This window comes from Aethalodelphis obliquidens, unplaced genomic scaffold, assembly GCF_003676395.1.
Source record: "Aethalodelphis obliquidens isolate GAN/ISIS:26980383/991018 unplaced genomic scaffold, ASM367639v1 scaffold6, whole genome shotgun sequence".
NCBI lineage: Eukaryota > Metazoa > Chordata > Mammalia > Artiodactyla > Delphinidae > Aethalodelphis > Aethalodelphis obliquidens.
The window spans coordinates 49,139,444-49,166,465 of record NW_020837950.1 but is presented as its reverse complement, the minus strand read 5'-3'; the positions used below and the strand labels follow the sequence as shown (position 1 = coordinate 49,166,465).

At 39.2% G+C, this 27,022-nt stretch overlaps 1 protein-coding gene across 8 annotated transcripts in view; it reads right to left on the bottom strand.

The window, feature by feature from the left end:
- The window catches only part of ANK2 (ankyrin 2), a 570,766-nt gene that overhangs the window by 22,305 nt on the left and 521,439 nt on the right, over positions 1–27,022 (bottom strand). For 5 of the 8 annotated variants that reach the window (XM_027103570.1, XM_027103568.1, XM_027103565.1 and 2 more), the window contains 9 exons: positions 24,867–25,021; positions 22,105–22,316; positions 21,596–21,800; positions 19,368–19,464; positions 16,402–16,630; positions 15,438–15,563; positions 13,152–13,274; positions 11,132–11,164; positions 9,194–9,215 (listed from right to left, as the gene is read on the bottom strand). In XM_027103570.1, coding sequence (XP_026959371.1) covers positions 9,194–9,215; positions 11,132–11,164; positions 13,152–13,274; positions 15,438–15,563; positions 16,402–16,630; positions 19,368–19,464; positions 21,596–21,800; positions 22,105–22,316; positions 24,867–25,021 — 1,202 coding nt within the window. Of the gene's footprint in view, positions 1–201; positions 6,463–9,193; positions 9,216–11,131; positions 11,165–13,151; positions 13,275–15,437; positions 15,564–16,401; positions 16,631–19,367; positions 19,465–21,595; positions 21,801–22,104; positions 22,317–24,866; positions 25,022–27,022 lie in introns of all 8 variants that reach the window. The other 3 variants (XM_027103569.1, XM_027103566.1, XM_027103571.1) reach the window with 2 other exon arrangements.

Genomic DNA, 27,022 nt, shown 5'->3' with positions numbered 1-27,022 from the left:
TTACTCAATCTTGAGATTGTTTCCACAGACAAGAGTATACAGAGAAAGCACAAAACACAAAGGGCTTACACAAACATAGTAACCACTACAGAAAGCTTAAAGAAAATGAGACACAAATCACCAAATAAAACAGACACACAAAAAAACTATATCAAATTTATGACATGCGTAGCACAGGGAATCCCAGTGGCTGGCAAATACCTTCAGCATGGTCATGGCCATTTTCATCAGGGATGCGTTCAATCAGAGTCTCAATGGACTCATCCCAAATGGGCCTTGTGTCAAAGATGTCCTCAGGAATTGAGTTCTCGGTCTCAACAGGTGGCAGATTTTCAATTACTGAAACTTCCAGGGCACTACTACTTTCGTCATCTGAAACTAACTCCTGCTCCCTTTCTGACTGTGTAAGTCTATCCACTAACTTGGAAGCCTCATCACTAATCTCCTCAAAGAATTCTATGGAGTTCCTGTAAAGGTCAAAGAAATGCTCCTTATTTTCTTTTGTGGGGCTTGTGGGCCCCCTGCAGGAAGATGTGGTGCTTTTGCTCTTTACTGGCAATCGGGATGCAAATATCTTTGGTTTTGTGGCCCCTTCCTCTGATTCTAACTCAAGCTCCTCTGCCCACTCTGTGCTTTCTGTTTCTGTCTCAATGTAACTTCTAGTTTTTACTGGACATTTGGTCTTTGCGTCCAAACTGGCATCAGATTCAGGTTTGCTTCTATTACTTGGCGCTCTGCTTGTCATGTCCTGTCCCTGAGGAGCCTCTGTTTTCTGTAGAGACAGGTCTAGATGCGAAGGCTGCTGCTCGACTCTTTGGACGGGCACTTTCGTGGGGATTTTAGACTTTGGTTTTGTTTCATCCTGTTTACTTTCCTCATCCAGGCTGGGTAGAAAATCTTCAGAAAGGGAGCTCTCATACTCCACAGATGGAGGTGCTGGGGTTGAAGTGGGTATAGTCCTTACAGGGATTTTGGACCTGCTTTCAGTAGAAGGCACATTCTCCATGGGTGCAGTAGGGATTTCAATGACTGATTTCTGTTCCTCTGGGGATGAATCAGGAGAATCATCACCCCGATCTGCATATACAGACCTAGTGACTGTGGAAAAATCTAACTGAACTTGTCCAACCGGTTTAGGGGAGTCGGGGCAAGCTGTCTGCTTCACACTGGACAGGGGAGGTGTGTCACCCATTCCCACGGAGGGGAGGTCCTCAGCTCCCGCAGAAGGTGCCTCTTTCACTGATGTTTCAATGGAGGCTGAAATCTCCATTTGGGAGTTAAGTGGAGCATCTGAAGCGTGTGTTTCTTCTACTTCCTCACTCAGGTCATCGGGGAGTAGCTCTGCTTCGTCATCCACTGTTTCTTTCGATTCTAAGAGTGCTAATGACTCAGCCGATGTCTCCAGCTGTAGGGGCTCAGCACCAGTACCCCCTTCTCTCACGTCTTCAGAGAGAGTCTCTTCCCTGGATTCCTGCCCAATTTGGAAAAAGTGGAAACTTTCGTCTGCATAGGACCTTTTGGTCATATCAATGGCACCACTTCGGGTCATCTCAAACAATTTTCCTTCCTGAAAGAGAAACGGATTTTGCTCACTGGTTGGGGTCCCCTCTTCAGTTGGGGTCCTAGCAGGAGTGGTGTCAGGGGTGGTACCCTGCGATTGTCTGTCTACCATCAAACCAAATATCTTCTGTTCTTCCTCTTTCACTCGAGCCTCAAAGGCTTCATCATCCTCACGGATTTCACTCCAGGAATCAGAATCTACATCAGTTTTTGTGATGATGACTTTGCTTCTCTGTTCACCAGCAACTGTTGATGCATTTGGTACGGTTGGCTCTAAAGATGAGGAGGCTCTATCCGACTGCATTTCCCACAAGGTACTTTCTTGTTTGGGTTCTACGTCCAGGTTCTCGTCCTCAAAATTAGATTCTTCACTTGAAACAGTTCTTCCAGAGGCGCTTGTCACTTCTGTGTCTTCAGTGGAGGATGTGATGGTAACAGAAGACACTTCAGAAGAGTGAAAACTTGTGTGCCTTGTATCTGTTTGGGTTTTGCTTTCTTCACTAGAGAAAAAAGGTTGAGAAGGAACATTTTCATAAGGGCTTATGATTTGAGGATCAGAGATTTCATCAGTCTCCGCTGGGTCAGACACTGGAACATCCAAGGACGATCTATCAGTTTGAGTAGTAATGGATGAGTCTAGAGTGGACCGGTCCTCTGGTAAGCTCTCAAAAGCTTGGTCAGGTTTTGTGACCTCCATTTTTGTAGCAGAAGATGTAGAGACTATGTCTTCGTCTAATTCTTTTGCTTCAGATGCTGGACAACGATGCAAAGAGGACAAAGATGAAGAGCTTTCACTGGGGCAATCTACTTGTGGAGATTCGACTCCAGAAACATCAAGCTCTTCTTCTGTATCTTTTCCACCAGTGTCTTGGAGAGCTAATGATTCCTTATGGATAACTAGCTGCTCACTGACATCATCACCAGTGGAACTGCGGAGACCTGAAGAGACAGGAGTGGCTGAGCCGCTGGGACTCCCTGCTTCATACCCACGGTCATCACAAAGTTTTTGTTGATCAGCATCTCTGTTTAGATCATCATAAGACATCTCTGGGCCATCAGTAGAAACAGTATGACTGTCTTCAGATAAATGAGATTCACGATCTTTTTCTTCCTCTGATTTACCTGAATCTTCCTGAGTATCTTCATTCAACTTAAAAGTGTATTGTTTGGAAACAACAGGCTGGAATTGTACTTCTTCGGGACTGGAATTTGAGTCTATGCTGGATGGAAGTGGGGAAGGGGGTTGCACTTGAATAACTGGCTCTGATAAGAGGCCTGAGTCAGCACCTTTCTTCAGCTGTGTCAACTCAGGTTCACTTTCTGAGGAGGAAGAAGCCTTTCTGCTCTCTGATGTTACAACCACAGGGACATCGCTTTCATCCTCTACACTCTCCGTGTGTTTTGTTTCATCCATGTCTGCTGAACAGTCAACATCTGCGTCAGAGGATGAAGAAGATTCTTCTTGCTTGGGTTCTCTTTTGTAGTCCCTTTTCTGCTTTGCTTCTTGTTCAAGTTCATCAAACGTTTTGATTTTGGTTACCATTTTAAACATTTCCTCTTCAGGTGTGAACCTCTTTCTCTCCCCATTTTCTGAGTCATCCTCCTCTGCACATTCAGGAATCACAGCTGGTTTGGGGGTGCCTGCATCTGTGGTTTTGGGTGTGACCTCATAGCTAATTTCTTCGGAGCTGGGGGTGTCAGGGGAAAGGGGGCTCTTCCCTGAGCTCTCCATGAGTGACGTCTGCTCAAGGCTGTCATCCTCAGCACTGCCGTCTGGGTCTCGGAGCAGCCGGGACCGCATAGAGGCCACTTCCGTGAAGAGTTCTGTTTTGGCAACGGCTGAAGGAAGAGGAAAGTGACTCGGCAGAATTCCAGCCTTCATCTTTGGTTCAACAGGGCTGCTTTCAAGAGAATCATGGCAAGGGGATTCTTTCAGAGGACTCGGCTCCAGAGAATCAGGAGTTTTGTGTGAGGAGTTATCCTCCAGCACTGGGCTGGCTTCCAGGGAGTCTTTGTGGCTCACTGTGAAGGACTCATCAGCCCCAGGGCTGAGGACCTCACTATCACGGCTAGGGAGTGCGAGTTCTAAGCCTTGGGGACTTCTAATGACCCCCTGGGGCTTTGGCTCAGCCCTTGGGCCTGTCTCTACAGCAGCATCAGGCAGCGGCAAGGCCTTCGTCTCATCTGAGGGCTCGGTGGCTGTGGATCCCTGAGCTTCAGTATCCATTTGTGTCTCATGGGCTGAACTAACATATTTAAGTGGACCTTCATCACAGGACACTTCCTCAGTCAGTCCTTCGGATGTTTCTTTTGCTAATGATATGCCTTGGCTGCCAAGGCCGTCACCTTCTTGTGGGGGGCATGTGTCTTTGGAAGGGTCTCGGGTGACCTCCTTCAGCAAACACTCAGCAGAGGGCTCTGTGCCCCCCGTGACTGCAGCACCTTGCCCTTCAGAACCATCAGTAACGTCTTTGGTTGAGGGATGTCCTTTTTCGGAATGAATTTCTGGTGGTGTTTTTAACTTGGTAGTTTCCTTTGTTTCCTCAATTTGCTCCTCCCTTTTCTTTGGTGAGAAAGAAAGGCTTTCTGGGCTTGTCTCGGGGGTCTCTGCTAGGCCCTCATGCTTATAGCTTTCTTCTGAACTAATCTGAGGGGTTCCTTCCATCAGGCTGCCACACGGAGAACCTGCTACCCCTTCCTGCTTCAGGCTTTCCGAACTGCCATGTAAGGCACCACTCTGTAAAGACAGGGCTGGGAGGAACTCATCTTTCATGTAATCTAGCGGGAACGTTGTGTTGAAAGGACTAGTGAGCACTTGGTCTAAGTGCAGCTGCGCCTTCTCAGTCTCTTCACTCAGGCGGAACTGTTGGTATTTGTCATTGTCTTCCAGTTCCTGCTTAATGACGTCAGAAAAGTCAGTGGAGGTTTTCCTGTCTGGGCTGATCTGGAGATCCATGTCTCCCTGTTCATCAGCCAGCTTTTCTTTGGGGACTTCACTATCTTTATGGCTTTCTTCTTCAGGTGCTGGCTGAACAGGTTCGGGTGTTTTGTGGTTGAGCGCTTTCTCCTTTCCTTCAGCTACATCTTCTCTCTTAAACCCTGTGGAGGAAGCACGGACCGCTCTTCTGGATTCTGAAGGTCCCGTGACCAGGAATCTCTGGCCTCGTTTGATTGTCTGACTCTCCGTTTTATGCGTTTCTCTCGGGGTTACTATCTGCCCCTTTTCTTTTTCTACCCGAACTTTGCTTTTTTCTTGTGGCTGTTTTGGTTTTGCGGATTTGTGCTCAAAGAGTCCAGTCTTATGTTTAGATGGGTCCTGACCTGACTGGAAAGCTTTCATCAACTCCCGAACAGACATTGTCTCCTCGATTCTTTCTGTTTTTGAGGTGGGGGAGACAGCTGGTTGCTTGTCTGTTTTCCCAGAAGGTGACACAGGCAGGTGCTTCTCGGTTTTCCCAGAGGTTGAGACAGGTGAATGCTTTTCCATTCTTCCAGCTGGTGATACAAGCAAGCGTTTCTCTGTTCTGCCAGGTGACACGGGTGGATGTTTCTCTGTTCTCCCAGAGGGCGAGCTGGGTGGGCGTTTGTCTGTTTTACCTGAAGGCGAAACAGGTGGGTGTCTTTCTGTTTTTGTAGAAGAGGATACAGGGGAGTGTCTTTCAGTTTTTGCGGAGGGTGACAAGGGTGAGTGTTTCTCAGTTTTACTTGACGATGACACAGGTGAGTGCTTTTCAGTTTTTGCAGAGGGTGACAAGGGTGAGTGTTTCTCAGTTTTACTTGACGATGACACAGGTGAGTGCTTTTCAGTTTTTGCAGAAGAGGAAAGAGAAGAGTGTCTTTCTGTTTTCAAGGAGGGTGACGCTGGCGCATGTCTCTCGGACTTCAGAGAGGGGGATGCAGCTAGATGTGTCCTTTGTGTTATCTTTTTTGGCACATCTTCTTTGCCTTTGACTCTGACAGGCAACTTGCTTCGCCCTTTCTGTTCATCTTCCACTCGTTTCTGAAGGGCCTTCACCTTGTCCTTTATGGAACCAATGGGAGTTTCTTCTATCAAAGGTGACGTAGCTTTTACAGGGGGAAGAGGCGCGGGGGCTAAACCTGGGTCCTCATCTAATGACTCTTCTGAACTACCTTTTTTAAGTTCAGTTTTTTCTGCACTAGCTTGTGAACTATCCTCTTTCTGTTTCTGTTTTTCTTTTAGTTTCCTTCTCACTGGCTTCTTTATGCCCAGGCTTGGTTTGGGCTGTTTCTGTGTGCTCTGTGTCTCCTCTGAAGGTGCTTCTTTAGCTCTCCCTTCGCTTTCAGAGCTCCTGCAAGGCCCCGGAGCCTCGCGTTTCTCCCCTGCCAGATCTTGCACCGTCTGCGGCGGCGCCTTGTGAGGAGACACGTAGGAATTTAGATCCTCGGTAAGGTAGTTCACTAGCCCTGTCGAGTCTTTCTCTACTTTTGCTTTGGTCTCTTTCTCTATTCTAACTTCTGCACATGGGTATTCGGTGATTTCTAAAGATGCTTTTTGCTTAGCCTCCTCTATTTCCTCATCACTGACAATAACCCATTCCTCTTCCACTAATTCTCTCTCTGGCTGAGACCTTGGCACACTGTCTTCATCTCTCATGCAGGTTCCGCTTCTCAGGATTTTGTTCACCTTCTCTAAGTCCTCTTTAACTCTTTCAACAATTTCAAAAGGCTCCCCTGGCTCTTCCTCAGCAGCCTTCACCAGCTCCTTCACTTTGAGGGAACCTGCCCTATCGGATCCATCTGTGGTCAAGATGGCAGTCATTTTGATCAAATCTTGTTTCATCTCAGAAACTTCAGAGAGCAAGTCCGGACTTGCTAGGACAGGAACTTCATTAACCAGGTGACTTTTCAGGACAGATGTTTCTGTAGATTCTGTCTCATCATCTTTGATGTGAATGAAAAACATTGAAAGTAAAATGGAAATCAAAAAAGATATTGGCAAATGTAATCAGGACTGAAACGACACAGTGTCTTTTCCTGTTGTGGCGGGTGGAACAACAAAAATGGGCTGGGAATGGTGGATCCACAAGGTCTCAGGATACAAAAGCAAAGCAAGGCTAACGGAAAAAAAAACTGAAAAGGAAAAATGAGCAGGAAATAACTTGCTTAATTTTCTCACTTGTAGCACATCCACACATACAACAAAACTGTAACAACTAATCAAGACACACACAAAATCACAAAACAAAGAACGAACGCAGTGAAATTACACAGAGATATCTCAAGATTGTTCAGATGTTACAGACCAATGTTGAAAAAAGATGAACATGGGAAAAAAAGGAAAAAAGCATTAGAAATTGCAGAAAGTTGATTTCCTCTAGGAGAAAGCCAGTAGTAGCAAACTCAGAATATCGTCTAATGATGTATAGACATTATTTAATCATACAAAAATCTGGAATTCAGTATATTTAGTTCTGCCAATATACAATGACTATGTAAAATATATCTGAATCAGCTGCAAACCGGCATTTCATCTAAGGGAAATTCACACCAACAACGAAACAAACAGTCTTGTGCTGAGAGGCATGGTCCTTTCCTTGGAGCAACCTCCTTGTTTAGACACGTAATGGACAGACCAAGGAGGGAAAGAAAGGAAAGGAAAGAAAAACAACAAAAACAACGATTGTGATTAAACTTATATGTGAGTCCAAAGTTAAAATGTGATGCATGGCAACCCAAATCAGAGACAGTCACACAGGACACACGCACAGTTTATGTAAGCCAAGTTATTTCCATGCAAAGCAAAGGTGGAATAAAACTGGTGGGAGAGGTGGCCTTGCTGAAATGTGCAGGCAGGAGAATGGTAAGAAATTAGAACAAATATGGAAAACGTTACTGTGGTGAAGCGTATTTACTTCCCTAAAAGTCCACATACAAGATGCTCGATGCAGTATGTTTGAGGCATAGGTAGTGGGGGCCTGCACCCATTAAAGGCAAGGGGGAAAACTCAAACTCTCTTAGGATTTATTCTTGAAAAGACCTTAGGGAAGAGTCCTTTCAACAGAGCCCTCCTTTGGAGATTATTTCATGCCTGGTTGAAGATTATTTTATGATTGTCTTTACACTAAAAGAAAGCCAAACATGAGTCTATATTTGAAACTTTTAAAGCAGTCACAATACCTGGGAGTCATTCAGGAGGATCTATGACATTACAGCAATATAGTAACTTTTTAAAAATGATTGAGCCAGATGGATGAATTTTTAATTCCTACTAGCTTGTATCCAAGGAACAAAGGGCCATTTAAATAAACATCGTAGTCCCAGAGAAGAAAGTGGGATAATAAAATCTCTTTAAAAAGAGGAATTAATGAAGGCAATGATAATGTAAATTTTTTTATAAACATAAATGCCTTCTCTTGAGAGAATCAGTATATGTTGAGGAGCTATACTATGTGAAATGCATATACAAAGATATATTAAACTAATTTATATCAATACAGATTTGTTCAGATATAAAACAATGAAAACATCCAGAATTTCAAATATTCTCGTCCTGAATAATGATTTAACATGAGGGTAAGGAGACTCTCATTTAAAAGTATTTCAATAACTTAGCAGTAAATTACATTGTGCTAGGACTTCAAAAGAAGGGGAAAAAAAAAAAGCCTGATGATTATTGCATAGGGCCTGATGACCATATTAAACTTGGTCCTAAGTTTTCTTCTTTTGGGAATAGCACCCTGAAATACAGTGAATCAAAATAAATCTTAAAATGAATAAACATTAAAAATTAGATTTTTTCTAGAGCATTTGGGGCATAAAAGCAGAAGGAAACCTGAAAAACTCAACTTCTTCCACATAAGAAGCTAGAGTCACCAGAAACAGTTCAACACACTAAAAATTTAATTGACTGTTACAAACCTGAAATGAACTCTAAGATAGCTCTCTCAAAGTCTGTAAAGACCAGTTCTCTTTGTACTAGATTACGTTTAGGCTTTGAATCATTATTTAAAATTAGCACTATTATGACATACTGCTGTGATTAATAATTTCATCCAGGAGGTTTTAATTTTTGCTTTTCTGGTTCTTAATTTTTTCAGAAAGTTTTCACAAAAGTCCATTAGACCTCAGCCCTAGAAAAGTCAGTTATACTTCACCACAGTAAGAGGTGTAAGGGGTAGGGGTCGGGGTGGGGTGAGGGGAGAGTTAGCTTTAGCTGAAAACTATTAAGACAGTATCACTTTTGCAGGTGTAGCCTACATAAATAATGAGCTCTCTACTGATGTCAGTTGTTGCTTGATATAAAAAGTGATACTGTCATGTCAGAGCTTAAAAAAAATGAGATGACAATATTATGCTAACAAATGGACAAAAACGGTAGGGTGGGTTTCTAAACAAGCATAACAGCAATAGCAGGGTTAACAGGGATCTAAAAGAAAGTGAATGCTTAGATGAATAATCATTGCATTTTACTGCTAATTAGCTCACAAATTAGATATATTCATAATTTAACTGGCCAAGCTGCTTTTCTAAATAAATATTAATGATTAATAAGTATAGTATAAAAACATAATTATTATAGTGGTTAGTAATGGCAACTAGCTTGCATCTTGATTCATGCTTTTCTTTATTGTAGCCAGCTTTCAAACAAACTCAATTTTATTTGAAATCTTACTTTTTTCTGATGTCATATCGATCTGAAAGAAAACATACATAAATTGAATGGTTACAAATAGCATCTTGCCTCACAGCCCCTGATGTGTACAGTAAGCTCCTATTTTACAGACGTGGGAAATGCCATAAGCTAGAGGAAGGTCAGAGTAATTTGCTACTGTGCTTCCCCAGAGTCTCTGATTCTTATCCTAACTTTGAAAAAACAAATCTCCTTTCTAGACACTATGGGTGGAAAGTCCTTTCTAACATGTTACTCCTGGAAGGTATGATGCAGGTGTGTTTGATGTTAGAAATACATATTACGGAAAAGGCCAGGAAAAAAGTGAAGTAGGTTTTAAACAGTAAGTGTCAATTTAGTTGAGAGAAAGGAAAGAACAAAGAGCATGCCAGGGTGTTACATTCTACAGAAGTAGTTTCATTATTAGTTATAAGCCAGAATTCCAAATCCTGAAAAGAATACAAACTGGATCTGTCGCCCTGAATAGTTCCTGAAAATACTCGTTAGAAAAATCATAAGCCTAATGGAAGAATTCATTTGAACATAGCAAAGTTGGTTTCATAATTGTGTTGCTCTTTCAACAAGGTGTGCACGTATCATCTTGAACAGCTTGGGGATTGAGTCACCAACTACAGAAAGGAAATTGAATATGAGAGACAAAGAGTGACTGCACAGTTGAGGGAAAAAATGACTTCAGTCTTGTTGTAAGTTTATTGTGTATTTGGTTATATGTGGCAGGACAATGAGTCTCTCATCCTGCCCCACTGCCTGGGCATCGGTAAAGAAGTGAATTCTGGGGCAGTCTATGAACTGATAAGGCCTTACATTTTAAGCTGGTGAGTACAAGGGTGTTTATTATGTTTTTCTTTATGGTTTTCTAGTTTAAATCCAACAGAATAACATTAAAAAATAAAATTAGTATATTTGACAACATTTACGTGCAGCTAATAACAATTCCATTTGTCTATCTTAGAAACAGGAAGCTATATGTTAATCAGTTAAGTATATGGACTTTTCCAATGATTTCTTTCATTTCTATGATAATGTTTTGGCATTTTCAGACCTTTATAAGGGAAACACACACACACTTGCTTTGACTATCGAAGCAGGTATAATTCAAATGGCCATTTATTCAAGGTAACCTCTCTAAGGCTCATTTTCTTCATCTGTCACACATCATCTATGATATGATAGCACACACCTCACAGGGTGACTGTGAGATCAGTGTTGGTGGGGTATGTGGAGCACTGAGTAAAGAATCTACCTTATGAGAAGTGCTCATTATATGCAGAGTTCTGCATTATAATATTAGTATAGTCAAATGGATGAACTATATGCTCCTTAAAGTTTTTTATTTCAGTGGTTCTCAAACTTTTTGTTATTAACCCCCCTTTACACTCCTAAAAAAATACTGAGGAGTCTGAAGAACTTCTGTTTATGTTTAACATATATAAATAAATATGTGTATTACAAATAAATATACAAGAACCCAAGTATACACAAGCGCACATTCCAGAGTGTCAGGGTGATGATGTCATCACATGTAATGGAGCCTCTGGAAGACTCCTATGTAGCTTGTGAGGATATGGGAACTAAAAGGCAAAAAATGTTTCAGTACTATTAAGGAAAGAGTTTTGACCTCCAGGCGTCTCCAGACCAACCTTTGAGAACCACTGAGATAATGGTTTTGGTCTTCAGCTGTTGGTAGAGAAATCTATATTGCTGCATAAAGACAGGTAAGAATTTATAGGGAAATTTTACTGTCCTCTGAAATCAGTCCATAAGATGAGAAAACAGGCTCAGAGAGGTTAAGTAAGATCGTGACCCTTTAATTACTAAGGACAACGGTGGAACCCTTCTAAGACACAGGTAACCATGTGCTCTTATCAGTGGTTATAGCAGTAACACAGCCATTAACAAGTGACAATGCCACACAATTACCTCTTCCTCCTGTTCTTGATCTGACTCTGATTCCTTGCCGCCCCAAGATGCCATGCAAGATGGAAAAAAGAGAGCAGGAAGAGTGGAGAGTATTTAGAAGAAAAGACAAGACTAAATACCCTGACAACAGATATCAATAGGTAAGCATACGTCAGCGTACTTGTATTTTTTCTTACTAACAGTGTACAGAAAACAAGCACAAAAATTAAAGAAGATTGATTTAAATGCAAATGTCTGTAGATTCAAGAGACAAAAGAACCAATATTATAAATAGGCTAATCTACTAGACAAAAGAACTAAAATTATAAATATACTAATTTCAGATGCTCCGTTACCAGCAGCCTCAAAGTTTGACGTTTAATGGATTTGATGGCATATGTCTACAGAAATGGTGATGACAATATCTCAGCCATTAACAGATATTGGCTAAAAATGTTAAAAGCCACAAATAAACATATGGTGAAAATATTTTCAATACACAGGCAATATTTAGGAGTTCTATTATAATTAAGAGCTACTAAGTTCTAAAATATATCTGAACTATACACTGTTTGGCAATTTTTTCTTTTGTTTTGAGTTACTAAATGGAAAGTTGTCCTGGACCATCACAGCATTAATAACTGTGTCTGATACATCTTGACTTAAAAGTAAAAAGTAATAATAAACTAAATGCTTTCTTTTATAGCACATTGAAAGCTCACTGAAATCAGAGACAAAGCTCATTCATCTTTACATATCACTTAGGTGGATCGCCCCAGCAGTACATATTTCTTCATGGTTCTTATTTGGTATTCTGCTTCGGTGACTCAAAAGTGATCAGCAGTACAAACCCCAAAGTACATTCTGTACCATTGGAGTGCAATTACAGTCCACTTACTCGATCAATATACCTATTGCTGTATTCTAATTCTTGGAATAATATGTAAATTTATGTAAACAGATACTAGTATTTCATTTAATTTTTATCATTTAATAAGAATTTACAATGTTAAACATGACACTACATGCTTATCTCTATGTGACTGATCTCTAATTTATAAGACTAATTAAGTAAGAAAAATATACTGTGGTAAATAAAAAGAAGTATAGGAAATGTTTTGTTTTGCAGAGTCAAGATTTAGGATTTTAAATATACTTCTACCTCTCCTCCAGGTCTCACCTGCCACTACTCATCCCACTTCCCAACCTCTAAAATTCACACTGATCACTTGCTATAACCTCCTATAAATTGCCATGTGGGAGCTTTCCATTAAAAGGAAAGGGATACTGGTTAAAATTTTTTTTAATAATAAATAAAGTTCTCCCCAACATTTAATTCATCCCCCTTGCCTTCTTTGATTTGATCAGAGTAATCAAAGAATTCTATAATGGGGAGAGGTTTGACTAGAAAGTAATACCTGTAGGTAGATTTGGGTCAAGAATTAATGAATTTTCCTTTCAACCATGTTTCAAATCTACTCCTATAACATGCGAGTATTTTATATACTAATCATGTTAAAATAGTTGAAAAATTAATTTGACGCTCCTAAAACAGTACAGGTTACAAGATGAACAAATAATTATTTTAGCAACAAGGTAAAATATCCTGCTGTTGCTCTGAATCTCATAATACATAATCCACCCGTGAACTGGTAGTAAACCGAAGCTAACAGACTCACAAAGTTTTGGTAGGGTGAAATGTACTAGTATGGTGCCAGGAGGGCACATAAAAACAATAAGAAAGGCAAAGTGAACTATTTAATTTTTAAAAATTAGTCCAAAAAATTAAATCTTAAATTTGAATTTTCTCTCTTCCATATCCACTATGTATTTATAGAAAATTTTCCATCAAAGTGAATTTAATGTGAAATAAGGTAGAGTTACTTTTTCCCTTACTTAAATGGAAAATCATAAATTGGACAGGGTATCAAAAATGACTGTTATATATGGTTGCATTCAGTGTCTTTGCTTTTATTTATTTTAAAGAATTTGAAAATCAAATCCTATACTCCCTGTATTGCACTACAGCAGATTACAATACCTTCGCATAAATTGGCAGGGTGATGTTTAAGTTGCAAATAGCTTGATGCACCAGGCCTCTTGTAGATTTTGGCTCTTTCATAAATGATAGTCGTCCGCAAGGTTCCTGAGTTGTATCACGTACCTTGATCAAGAAAGGCATACATGCTTCACCCATATGATACACACTATTTATTTTAATGAGATGATACTCAAAAGAATCAGGAAATAGCATTAGATAATGCTAAATAAGGATTTGGAGGTGTTCCTTTTCTCCTTTCCTATTGTCATTTAGAATGGTTAAAGAAGATCATTTCGCTTAAAAAAATGTGGTAAAATATACATAACATAAAATTTACCATTTTCGTTTATACACTTACCATTTTCAAGCATACAATTCAGTGTCATGAAGCACATTCACAAAGTTGTGCAATCATCACTACTATGCAGAATTTTCCATCATCCCAAACAGCAACTCTGTACCCATTAAGCAGTAATTCCCCATTCTACTCCTACCCCAGCACCTAGTAACCTCTATTCAACCTTCTGTTGTTATAAATTTGCCCCTTCTAAGTGCCTCGTATAGGTAGAGTTATACATTCACGTTGCAACATATATCAGAATTTCGTTCTTTTTAAAAGTTTGTGTTAAATTATACATAAAACATCATTTCAACCATTTTTACATGCACAGTGTAGTAGCATTAAGTACATTCACACTGTTGTATAACTATTACCACCATGCATCTTCAGAACGTTTTCACCTTCACAAACTGAAACCGTTTCCATTAACTTCCCATTCCTTCCTTCCCCGATCCCCTGGTAACCACCATTCTATTTTCTGACTCTGCATTTGACTGCTCTAGGTACCTCATATAAGTGGGAACATACAATATTTGGCTTTTGTGTCTGGCTAATTTCCCTCATTTTAAGGCTGAATAATATTCCATTGTATGCATATACCACATTTTGTTTATCCATTCATCTGTGGATGGGTATTTGGGATGTTTCCACCTTTCGACTACTGGGAAGATGCTGCTATGAACACTGCAAGTAACCAAGTCCCTGCTTTCAATCCTTCAGGAATTGCTGGATCATATGCTAATTCTATGTTTAACTTTTTGAGGAACTGCCATACTGTTTTCCACAGTGGCTGCACCATTTTACATTCCACCAGCAATCAATGTATCAGGATCCCAATTTCTCCACATCCTTACAAACATTTGTTATTTTCTGTTTATTTGTTTGTTTGTGATAATAGCCAACCTAATGGGTATGGAGTGGGATCTCACTGTGGTCTTAGTTTGAATTCACTTAAGTTGTTGAGCATATTTTCATGTGCTTATTGGCCCTTTGTGTATCTTGTTTGGAGAAATGTTTACTTAAGTCGTTTTCCTATTTTTGTATTGTGTTGGTTATAAAATGACTTTTGCACATCAACAATATCAAATATTAGCACAATTATACAGCTGTTTGTGTTAAATGGATCCACTGCCCCTCAGCAGTTAGTGCTTAATGTGTGATCTGTAAGAGCCTTTCTTTAATCGGGCAAAACAACTGAACCAGAAATGGCACAATGAAGGCCTGCAGTAGAGATCTTGAGAAAACTTAACAGACTTATTAAAATTTAAATAGAATTATTACTTCAATTTCACAAATCTCTCACTCATATCCATTTTTGTCCCTCTTTAGAACTGGGAATCTAGGACAAAACTTGTATATGTTACTGCCAAATTCCTAACGTGGATTAATATTCCTAAAGAGGGACGACAAATTTATGGTACACTGAAGTGTCTCCATAAATGTTTGTTGAATGAATTTATGAAAGTATATCCAGTCTATAGCTCTATCTGGGATAATCTCTTAATAGATTAAGCGAGATCCTGGGTCTTTTGAGAGCTTTTTATTACAAAAATTTGTCACTAAGAACTCTTTTGGTCTCTACAATTGTGAAATCACATGTTTTAAAAATTTAAGCACAAATATTTAAAAGAACTAATAGTAAAAAAAAAAAAAAGAGAGAGAGAGAGAGAGACTTCCCTTAAAATTTGGAAAAGAATGGCCAGTTTTTCTAATTAATGAATTGGCTATTTGTCCCTCATTCTTAGCCTTAAACATAGTCTATAACTAAAAATTAAGGTTGAAATTTTAAAAAATGGTTGGTTTTCTAGGACTTGAAAATTTTACAGAAATGGTTTAAAAAAATCACTGGAAATGACTGAAAAGCAAATATTTTCTTCTACTAAAGGAAGTCAAAGCTTTACTTGATCTTGAATTAAATGCATTACAAAGTTCCATGTATATATTACCTTGACAAAGAGAGGAAGTCTGTTTTCTTTGAAGGCAAAAAAACTGAATATATGATGTTGGCCACTCTTGGTTAATGGCACCAGGTTGCCAAAACAATCAACATAGATGGGTTTTCCTTCTAATACCTGGTGGACATAGAGAAAAACAACACAGAATATAATAGCTGCAATTATTACTTGTTATTTACATGAAGAAGTGGTGGTATTACCTGGAACATTAAAATTCTTAAAATGTGCATACAATAATCTTTAAACTCCTGACTGACATTTGGTCTTATCTGTGACAAAGCACGTACCAGCACTCCCTCTTCTTACTAGTAATGGGAATCTTCAAACGCATAGTGGCATTTAATGTTAATGGTCTCATTTCTAATCCTCTAACGTGTTACCTTCGCAAACCAATATATCTTTAAATACTAAATTTAAATTTCTTTTTGACGTCACAATGAGTCAGGTTACTTGAGTTCAATATCCAAAGGCCCACACTGATGGAAAATTCTGAAATAAGAAAAAGTAATGTAGAAAAGCCCTGGGTATCATACTTTCCCATTTATACAAAGCATATACTTCCTGGACTGTTTTCTTCACTATTAAAGAATAATAAGAAAAAAAAAAGAAATCACATAAATATTCACCTCAAAAAATAATAACAAGGAAAGATAAAAACATATAAATTGCTATATTTATTTACATACTTTGAATTTATCAATGACACATAATTTTTCCCACAATAATCTTTAAGAGTCCTTTTACCTCCTCACATACACTGAGACTATCCCAACTGAATAGGTCCAAACTGGCTAAAAATGGCTGATTTTAGACCCTGACCTTCCTTCTAACTGATCAAGATGTCGACTGGTCTTTTTTTTTGATGGCTCTATTTATGGTATACTATTTTAAATATAATTTATTAATAAAGGTATAAACAACATATTAACAAAAATTGGTTTTACAAATACAGTACCTCCACATCCCTGCTTCTGGCCACCTCAGCAAAGTTTTCTTGTTGTTCAAGCGTCTTATCCACTTTATCATCAGTCATGCAGAAACACCTCAACCTGGCTTCAATGGGGTCATGTGATTTGGCAAACACTACAAATTTGGCCATATATGGTACACAAATAATTTCTCTATACACTTGTGATGCAAAGGTAACGGACTCCTGGATTTGTCGACAATCTATCAGCCAGAACCTATAAAATAAAATAAGGTCAGTTACCTGAAATTTAACGTACAGTTAGCCCTCGGTATATACGGAGGACTGGTTCCTGGAACTCCACAGATACCAAGATCCGCAGATGCTCCAGTTCCTTATTTAAAATGGTGGAATACAGTCAACCCTCTGTATCAGTGGGCTCCACGACTATGAATAAGGAAGGCCAACTGCATGAAAACCAAGTCCGTTCCTTCAATATGATCAAAGTAATCATTAAATGCTTCTTGGAAAAAGAAGGGAGCAAGAAAGGGAGATAATGAGAGGAAGTAAAAAGGAAGGGAAAGAAAGATAGGGAAGGGAGGAAAGGTAGGAGGATAGATGGGAAGGAGGAAGCAGGTGAGGGGAAGAGAAAAGAGGTACCAGGTGTTTAAGGTCAACTATTAAATACTGTGTTTGTAATTTTTTCCCTTGGAAACTCTTCTGAGTATTCAATCTCCTGAAATATAGCTTCAGTGTTTAGAATCCTTTAGTGGTATAAGCCCAGTATTGGACATTATGACAAGTATCTCACTGGATGAGTTTCTATTGTCCATGATTGCCCCTCCTGTTCATTTCATTTCCTGAAACTCTTTTCAACAAAAATCTACCTAGCTTTTCCCCTCATTCCATCATTCTTTTCCAAAGGACTCACAGTCACCAAAGTTGGATCAACCCAGCCACTTAAAAAAAATCTGATTTGCTTCAGAACTCCTAAGTATTGCTTAATACAATTAATAGAAGAAACTATTAGCTTTGTGACTAATTTATGATTTCTAGCCTCAGCTAAATCTGTGACATATTTTGGCAACTTCTTCCTCAGATACCATTTTATTCAGTACATTAATGGTGCTAAACCTTTATGATACCCCTGGACCTTCCCCCTCAGCTCAGACCCTCAGAAAGGTAACTTCACTGAGAAAGCAGAGACGATCAGACGGCCATTCTCTCAATTTGCTGTTCATACACTTCAAAGATTTATTCCACATCCTCTTACTTTGAAACCTTTCTCCATCTATGATCACTCTCCTTCCCCCAACCCATTGCCCATAATCTTTAGGTATTCTGAGATTTCCTTATCTTCTTAGCCTTTCTTTCCTTCAGTTCCTGACCCATCTCTCTTCTTCTTCTTTTTAATTGTGATAAAATATATGTAATATAAAATTTACCATTTTAACCATTCTTAAGGGTGCGATTCATTGGCATTAAGTACGTTTACAATACTGTGCAATATGACCACTCTCCATTTCCAGAACTTTTTCATCATCCCAAACAGAAACACTGTACCCATTAAACAATCACTTCAAATTTTCCCCTTCACCTCAGCCCCTGGTAACCTCTATTAAACTTTCCGTCTCTATAAATGTGCCTGTTCTAGGTACCTCATTTACATGCAACACCTGTCCTTTTGGGTCTGGCCTATTTCATTTACTATAGTGTGTTGAAGGTTCAGCATAGTTCCTGGCTCTCGGCAGGCACTCAACATTACCTTCCTCTTTATACTGATTGAACTATACTTTATTCACTGCTTCTTCAATTGTCTGAAAAACTTAAATTATTAATACAATAACATAATAACTCATGATTTCTTGGTCTATCCTACAAGGCCTTCTGTAAATAATGTTGTTAACCAACATTCCGGCATTATTGCTGAATTACAGACTCCACTGTTGCCAGCTCCCAATGCCCTTCTGCATCTTTGCTCATGTTACCATCTTTTCCACTTTTATGTATCTGCCTGTTAGGTTCCTACTTATCTCATGAGTCACCTCTTCTCAGACATCCTCTGTGACCACCCTGATGCAAACACCCTCCTCTGAATTCTTTTAGTACCTCTTTTGTACCTTTCCATTCAGAACTTGTCATTTTCTGGCATTAGAACGTGGATGCCTGAGTGGCAGGGCACATTGACACATAGAACCGGAGACTCAAAGTTGAGCCCTCTGGGTGGCTCGAACTATAAACATGTGTCACCACACCCATCTATTGCTGTGCACTGTTATTTACGCATCTATCTTTTTTCCCCCCGAATAAGAATTTAAGCTGTAACCACTCTCAACTTCAGTTTTCTCATCTGTAAAATGGACATAATGCTTCTTGCCCTTCTTAAGTCACAAAGTTGTTGCAGTAATCAAATTAAATAAATGGGAAAATGCTTGGCAATCTATTAACAATCATGCAAATGAGAACTCATATTAATAAACTGAGTTAGTGTATACACATGCAATAAAACTAAATAGCTTAAGCTTTTTAAAGATGTGTGATACATAAGTGGGCAATATGTAAATGTGCTATGATGCGTAAGCATCACCGAAACCTCTAAACTGTTTAAGCAAACCATGATATGTTTTGTGTTTTGGTTATCATTCTGTTGGAAAAAGTAGTTCAGGCTTTTGTTGACAGCAGGAAATCTATCATTCCTAAGACTTTTGGGACTGGAAAAATCAGCAGTGGCTGCTAAAACCAGAGTCTGGGTCATACAGTAATAGCCAACAATCATTTATTTTCTTTAGATTTTAATCTGACTGGCTTTGTTATTACTGGCTTTGTTATACTACTTGTTATTGCATTATCACTATTACATTTACTGGCAGGTCTAGTTTATAATATGAAGGTAAATGCAGATCATATTTAAAACCATACCAAAAAAATGACTTTTAAAGAATGTAAGGAACAAAATAAAAGACATCGGGGGCACACAATTTCACAGTAGGTTTTTCTATGCAGTATAACCATACCTGGCAGACACATTGGTTGTAAAGGAAACACATTCATTGACAAATGTTAATGGCGTAGTTCCTGTAATATCTTCCCACTGAGCAGGGGTGGTTCCACCTGAAATAATATGATTGTTGAAAAAAATTAGGCAAAATTCCAGACCCTGCATTGTAAAATAAAGTCTTTGTGGTAGTGGCTATGTTCACTCACCCTTCGAGATGACACATTGGAAGCAAAATGACTAAAAACTGTATGCTAAAAAATGACGCATTGAAAACAAACAGCAAACACCACACTTCATGGAACTAAATTTAAGGGAGGTCATTTGAATAACTGCTTCAAATGACTAGGCGCTCTATTCTCTGCTGACATTCTAAAGCTTTTACTGTAATTGCAAGGCTCTGAAGGTAAGTTTGAATTATATACAATTGATGATTTTAAAAGATCCTTTGACCAAGCAAGGAGCTGAATGCTTTGTTAAAACAAAAATCCAAATATTCTTTTGTTCTTTAACTTCATATTTTATGCAATTATTTTCAAGAAAGAAAACTTCCTCTCAATTTGTAATTGAAGGCTGGCAAAAAAAGTGCTTGGAAAATATTAAGAGCTCAATAAATACTGCAAAGTGAATGAGCAAATGACTGAATGCCAAAGGATGACCTCTGTGCACAGACAAATCACTATGGAGGGTGATGCTGACTTTTATTTCTACTGAGAAATTAAGTTGGCATAGATAGGACAAAACTGTCTTCAAGCACTGCAGGAGAAATACACGTTTGAGATGAAAACCAATTTTGACTAAGGTTTCTTAAAGAAGGGAATGAGTTATCAAACAAAGGTCATGGAAACTTATTCTTGGAGGCCTCTAAAATATACACTGTAAGCAGAACCATAAAATATAACTGAGCAAAACACAAAAATCCAAACACCTAGGTTAACATATTTGTAAAAATTAATAGATAAATTAAAGAAATTGTTTACTACAAATCCATCCAAAGACAGAGGGCTGGAATAACTAGATCAGATGGTGCCTAGGCCCAGGTGGTATCTTCATTTTGTCATCTATAAGGGCAGGATGTACCATGGACATTTTTCAATCTGACTTGTTTTGCAACCACACTATTATGCTGCACATTGTAGGAAGGTTAATCATATACACATGGACCAAAAAGTATGGGAAAGATACCCAGGAATGCTATGTAATAACCAGAAATGAGTAATTGGAAAGAGGCCATAGGTGAAGCATATGATTTCCCACTACCCTCATTTTAGTCCATGTACTTTAAAATTATGTCATATTATTAAACTTATGCGGTAAAGTCTCAATGATTCGTTATCAAGAGTACAGAAAAAACATTAATGAGGAGGAAGAATGAAAGAGAGAATAAAAAAAGGGTAAACATTTCTGCTAATATGAAGGAGAAATGAAAAAAAAATTCTAACAATACTTAAGCAAGCAGAGATGGTCACTATCCCTACTGACAACAGTACGAATATTTACTGAAAGCCAACACCATGTAGTTATTGTTAATTAGGGAAATCATCAGCCAAATTGTGTAGTTCTAACACAGGCTACTTGTGTGGATTTTTCACCTCTCACCATTTGTGGTGGTATTATTGGCAGAGACGACCAATATTCTGGGAATGTCTTTCTGGAGTTTGGTAGCTGACTGAAAGCTATTACAACTTCCAATTGAAAAGACCAAAATTCAGTTAATCATTAAAAACCTTCATTTTGTTTTTCCAAAGTTAGTTCAGCACATCAATGATAAAGACATAACCAATTCCTGGACAGAAAAGTTTGAATTATTGGGTATAATTATTCAAGATATTATTTATTTTTCAACAGGTATAGGATGATGTCTTCAAAGAAGGCTTAAAGCTTGGGTTTTGAGGAATATGGGCTTGGGTTTGAATCTCAACTCTGCTACATATTTACGGTATAATCTCAGGCAAGTTATAGAATTTCTCTCAATCTTGGTTTCCTTTTCAGCAAAATAGGATTAAAGTTTCCTCACAGGGCTACTGTGGAGATAAAAACAACAATGTATATGAAGTGTCTAAAAGTTTCGCATACAGGCTTTATTTAGTAAATATTAGCTCATTTCCTTTCCCCTAGTTAGAGTGCCTTTCCTGAATTAATGCATATAACCTTGCAGGCATCTTACGACCAAAGTAATTTAATATTTACAGCAATCTAAGTTTCTTCTTTCAGAACTTTCTACTACAGTAGTCACGTGTGACTCACCTGTGATGCTGCATAGTAATCTTAAGGTTGGTGCATCTCCCCCAAAACCATTCAACATGACATCACTTGAAGCTTTGGGGACAGGAATGGTCATGGTAATTGGCTTGTGAAATTTTCTTCTTCTAGGTTCCAAAGTGACTATAGGGCTGAAGGTAGCTTTGTTGCCTAGGATCTTCTTAACCAACTCACTGTGCATAGGTTGAGCCTTTTAAAAGAAAAAAAAAATTAAAATAAACAATATATCATTATATTCCATGTCAAATTTCTTAATGCATTGCTCTTTATTTCATAAATCAGTTTTCTGGCTTCAAATATGGCAACTGAACGTTTACTACTGTTACCAAACACTCATCTAAAACTTTATGAGACGTATGATCTCCTAGGGCAGCTTTTGCTCACCCAGGAATAATTTGATTCTTTAACCATTTTAATTCCCATTTGAAAAGTTGACTTTTAATCACTGGAATAAAATCCATGTTCGGTTAACTTGCATCTTGATGTGGGCATACCTGTAGGCCTACACGGATCCGCTTGGTTAGTGCCCCCTCTGGGAAGACGGCCTGCACCTGGGGTACCACTGTGCTGCTCAGCACGCCTCCCTCTGGGCCAATCAGGTTGCTGTCCTGTTTGATGCGAGACACCACTGCAAAGTACTGTGGGAAGTCACGGGTGATGATGCGGCAGATCCGTTTCTTTTCTAGGTCTTCCGGGCTATCCAGCACTGAGACAAGAAATGACCCTTCTTCATATAGCAAGGATTTCCTTCTGAAAGCATTCTAGCAGACTCACTGGCATAGTTAATAGTGAACAGGTGTTGTAACAAAACACTTCCTTTTTTAAATAATAGGAAAATTTAAAAAGTAAGGCTATCCTAACAACACCCAAAAAATGACTGCAATCTTTCAAGACCTGTCAGCATTTAGCTGGCACGTTTTCTCTCTTTGTGGAAACTAGGTCTTTCCAGGGCACTGTGAAAGAAGAGCATCTAGTTCCAGATGCGGTATTGCAGGGCTGCCTTTGTAAATGAGGGGGTTTGAGGGCAAACCTGGAATGAAAATGAACCTGTTCTATTCTCAGCTCAACATGACGGAGAGGAAATTTGTTATGGGCTCCTTTTCTTTGCAAATTTCAAAGTTAGCTCAAAAACCAGTTATTGTGGTTTTAAGAAGTAATATGGCCCTTTCAGTTCTCAGGGGAGCAGTGCATGAATAAAATCTGTCTTGGAAGGGTAAGATTCGTGTTTGTGTGTTCATTCCAGTGGCATGGTTGTCTCTGAGATAATCACTGTGGATATTAAAAAAAAAATCAGTGACTACAAATTCAGGGATTCAATATTCCGCTGAAACCATTAACTTACCAAATAGATCATCTAACATCAGGAGAATGGGATAATGTGCTCTTTATAAATTGTATTAGCGTAGATATGTAGGGCAATACAATAAATCTGACTGGTTTAAAATGCTGAAAATTTGAACTAAGTGGATCACTGAATTTTAAGGGATTATGGGACTTTATTCATTTTTAGAAATCATTTACAATTCTTATAGAGGCATGAACAGCAATCATGTTTTTCTTAACTACTGAATATAACTAGATAGCAAAAGTCAGAAGTCCCAGGATCTGATCATTCATGATTGAAGATCGATGCACTGGCAAATACTAGCTTATACTTATAAAAGAACAGGTTACCACACATAATGAACATAAAAATATACAAATCCGATTCTCTGTTTTAAAATGAGCCTTTCACATATGTAAAAAGTTATAAGAGTGGGTCCCCATCCAAGGATAAGATGGCAGTGTTAATGACAGGTAAATACTTCAGATGGAAATATCCTAAACTAAATGCAAGCAAAAGAAATGGTTTCAAGGAGTAGAAGCAGCTAAATACTGCACAGAACAAGCCTTATCAGTAAGAATCCTGATCTTTTCATCTTGCGTGGAAGATGCTGACCTACACATCTAGAAGGCATAATTTCCTCTTCCATCCACCTCTTGGATAGTGTTAGCCTGGCCTCTCTTCTTACTCAGCCTCAGCAGGGTGCAGAAAGAAATGTTAGAGCAGCTGCTGTCAGGCTACACTTCACTATTCGTGAGCCATACCTGAAGCTACAGCCGGTGGTCCTGGAAGACTAATAAAACTTGACAAACAGCCACACAGCTGTGTGTCTACCTCTGTGCAGACTTTGGTAGGCTCTTGGCACTCAGGCAAAGAACTTGCCCTATTTGTGTAGTTACATAAAGTGCAACATATCTGCCGTTATCAGGACTGAGAGACCTCATCTCTGTGCAACCTCGGGAGGCCTAAGAATGAGGCACCTCCCTCTAGTCAAACTAAGATATTTCAACCTGGGGCTAAATGGCCTAAGCTGGATTTGGGATTTACAGAGATTAAAGCCCTAATGAAAAATAAGTTCCTTAACTATATGTGTAGGTTTGTATATGAAATTCAACCCTAACGAACTCCCTGTTCAAACTATATATAAAGTGTGACTGAACTTAATTTTCCTATCTCCTTAATAGAAAGTTAAAATTTATATTATCTTATAATGCGGTAGTTATGGTTATATGTAGGTTTTCCTACAGAAAAGCTTAACACTTTTTATCAGTGTCTTAAATATCTAAACGTTCAAGTTAGGCATTTTTTAAAACCATGGATTTATTATCCAGTATCAGTCGTTTTGTTATGAAACGAAAATATCTATTCTATCTCACGTTTTAGAAAAGTTTACACTAAAGGTAGAGACGGGCTGTATCTCTTTATTAAAATGAGATATTTACTATTAACGATTTTATTTTCCCAAATGTAACAAAAGTAAGACTAGATAAATATATTGTATACTCCAACGCATCACCATTGGAACATACCAGAATACTTGCTGTGGTAAAATAACAAAGGGACACATTTGTTACTAAACCAAACTTGGGTCTGCTTACCCTTGTGCAGTAGAGCCAATCTACTGACACCAGGTTGTGGTGAAGGAAATTGTGGCGTTTACTGCAGGTGCCAAATGAGGGGTCTGGGCAGCTAATGCTCAAAAGACCCAGACTCCTTGTTTGGTACCTGCAATAAACACTGCACTTTCCTTCACCACAACCCGGGATCAGTAGATTGGCTTTACTGTGCAAGGGCGAGCAGACCCAAGCTGGATTAGGCAACACACACACACACACACACACACACACACACACACGCCCGTAGGACATAAAGAAACGCATCATTATCATGCTTTCGCTTCAGAGTTCTTTTAAAACATTTAATATGAAGTACCTTCATCCATGCCATTAAGGATTTCATTCAGTTCATCTTCAGTGTATTCGCAGTAATGCTCTTTCCAGCTGTCCCCATTCTCACTGCGCAGGACAACCAGTTCCCTCTCTTTTCCTCGAAGGGCAGCAAAATGAGGGATCTCCACGATCACAGGCCTGACACAGTAAGGCAGAACATTCAGTGTGGACAGGAGCTAACCAATATCGAGACAAGCACCTTGACTCTGTCTGTTGCAAAGTGACCTGGAATTCTTCTCTTTCCGGGGACAGGGACCTAGTGGGCCATCCTCTGAAGCCCTGAGGCTAGCAAATGGTCCCGCGGTAGCTAGCACTTCACCTCAGGGGCACCAATCCTCAGGGCCACGCTGTTACCTTAAGCCAATGCTGTTTCTCTGTGAGTGCATGTGGCATTCTGGAACTTCTCCTTTGATAAATGTAAGGATAACACATTTAACCAAAAGAAATGTACATGCATATCTATGAGGTGTGCCAATCACTTAAAATGTTTTCTACAAGGTACAAAATGACAAAATGGTTTAAGAGGGAAAATGGCTCATACGCTGTGTAATTTGATGTGTTGTAAATGAGGAGATGTCAGAAAAGTCAACTACTTGGTAACTAGAAAGACATGCACTCATGGGATTTTTTTTCCTTATATTTTCTCCATTCAAGAAAACAATAGGCATGTGTACACAGTGTGGCCCTAATTGAGCACCTCAGCAGGCAGCCCAATTTGTGTCCAATGCCTATTATATTCAGGACCCAGAACATGCACTTCCCTACTGCTTTTTAGGTCACTCTCAAAATTTAGAGAGGCTTTTGATTTTTCAGTCCAGGTTGCTTTGATACAGACTCCAAATTTATCATAGTCACATCATAACTAGCACATAGTACAACTAGGCAGATCTCATGCTTCAAACGAAAATGAAGGTCACAGCACTTTAAGGAAAAAGATAGAAAAACATCACTCGAAAATAAAAGTCACATACCACAAGGGTCAGAAATGGTCCACTAAAGATAGGTTATACAGAATTTAAATCATAGAGAGGGACATGTCATGGGCACAATGACAAAAAGAGAAATCATATTGCAGAAGAAGGAGAAGAATGGGGGCCAGCAGCCATCAATTTGTTTTAAGTCACTCCTACCCAAGGAATTTGGTTCCAGGAGGCCCCAGCTGAAGGATGCGGCTGACCAAACTTTCTCCCTCATTAAGTGGGGGAGGAGCCGTTGGCAGGTGAAGTTTACTGAGTACATCCAAAGCAGCAGTGAAAGAAAGAACATAAGTAAGCTTCAGGTGTTGTTTTCCACAGAACCCCAGCGTCACCAGCTGATGAACAGGGTGAAGTTTGGTTTCACACTGCATTTGGTTCTGCCCCCTCCATTGGTCACAAAGAGCAAGAACAGAGACCCAGAGTGTACAATGGAGGCGTGTGGAAGGAGGGAGCATGGGGGTCAGATCTGTCCCTACTTAGGTTCACTGCCAGGGCATGAGCCAAAAAAGAAAAAAAATATGCTCCACTGGAAAGACAGAGCTGTTGGGGATACAGTAAAAACTCTGACTCCATAGCGAGGCCAGAAGTTTTCATGGATATTCCTCAACAGATGTGACAAGTATTCAAAAGCCTACAACTACCTGCACAGGAGGGAGGGGAAAGGACTTGGTACATACAGAATGAAAGGAACCACTGGGGAATTACTCCAACCATAATGGCATCTTCTGATGCAACCCAGAACTTCACAGGCTCCTTCTAAATCGCTGGTCTGTCTGATAGGACATGGGGGGTGGTTTCCATAATTGGGAAATACAGACACACCCCTTTTCACGTGTGAACGTAATTTGGAGCAACCTGTTAACAGTTTGCTCCAAATTACAAGGCTTTAGAACATTTCCTGAGTTCTAAAGCAAGAAATCCTCTCCCCAGTATGACCCTGGCAAAGCAAGAGTCCACGATTCATAGGATTTTCTCCCAGTTCTTGAGCACAAAGAGTTGAAATGACAAGACTTAAATACAATTGATTTGTTTCAAAATATTTTGAAACTTGTCCCCCTCCAAAACTTCATTGTTTTGTCAGTTTTCAGCAGTAGCTACTCACTTCTTGGCATACTGAGATACCACTTAATATAAGCAGCCATACAAACAAACAGAAGAGAGA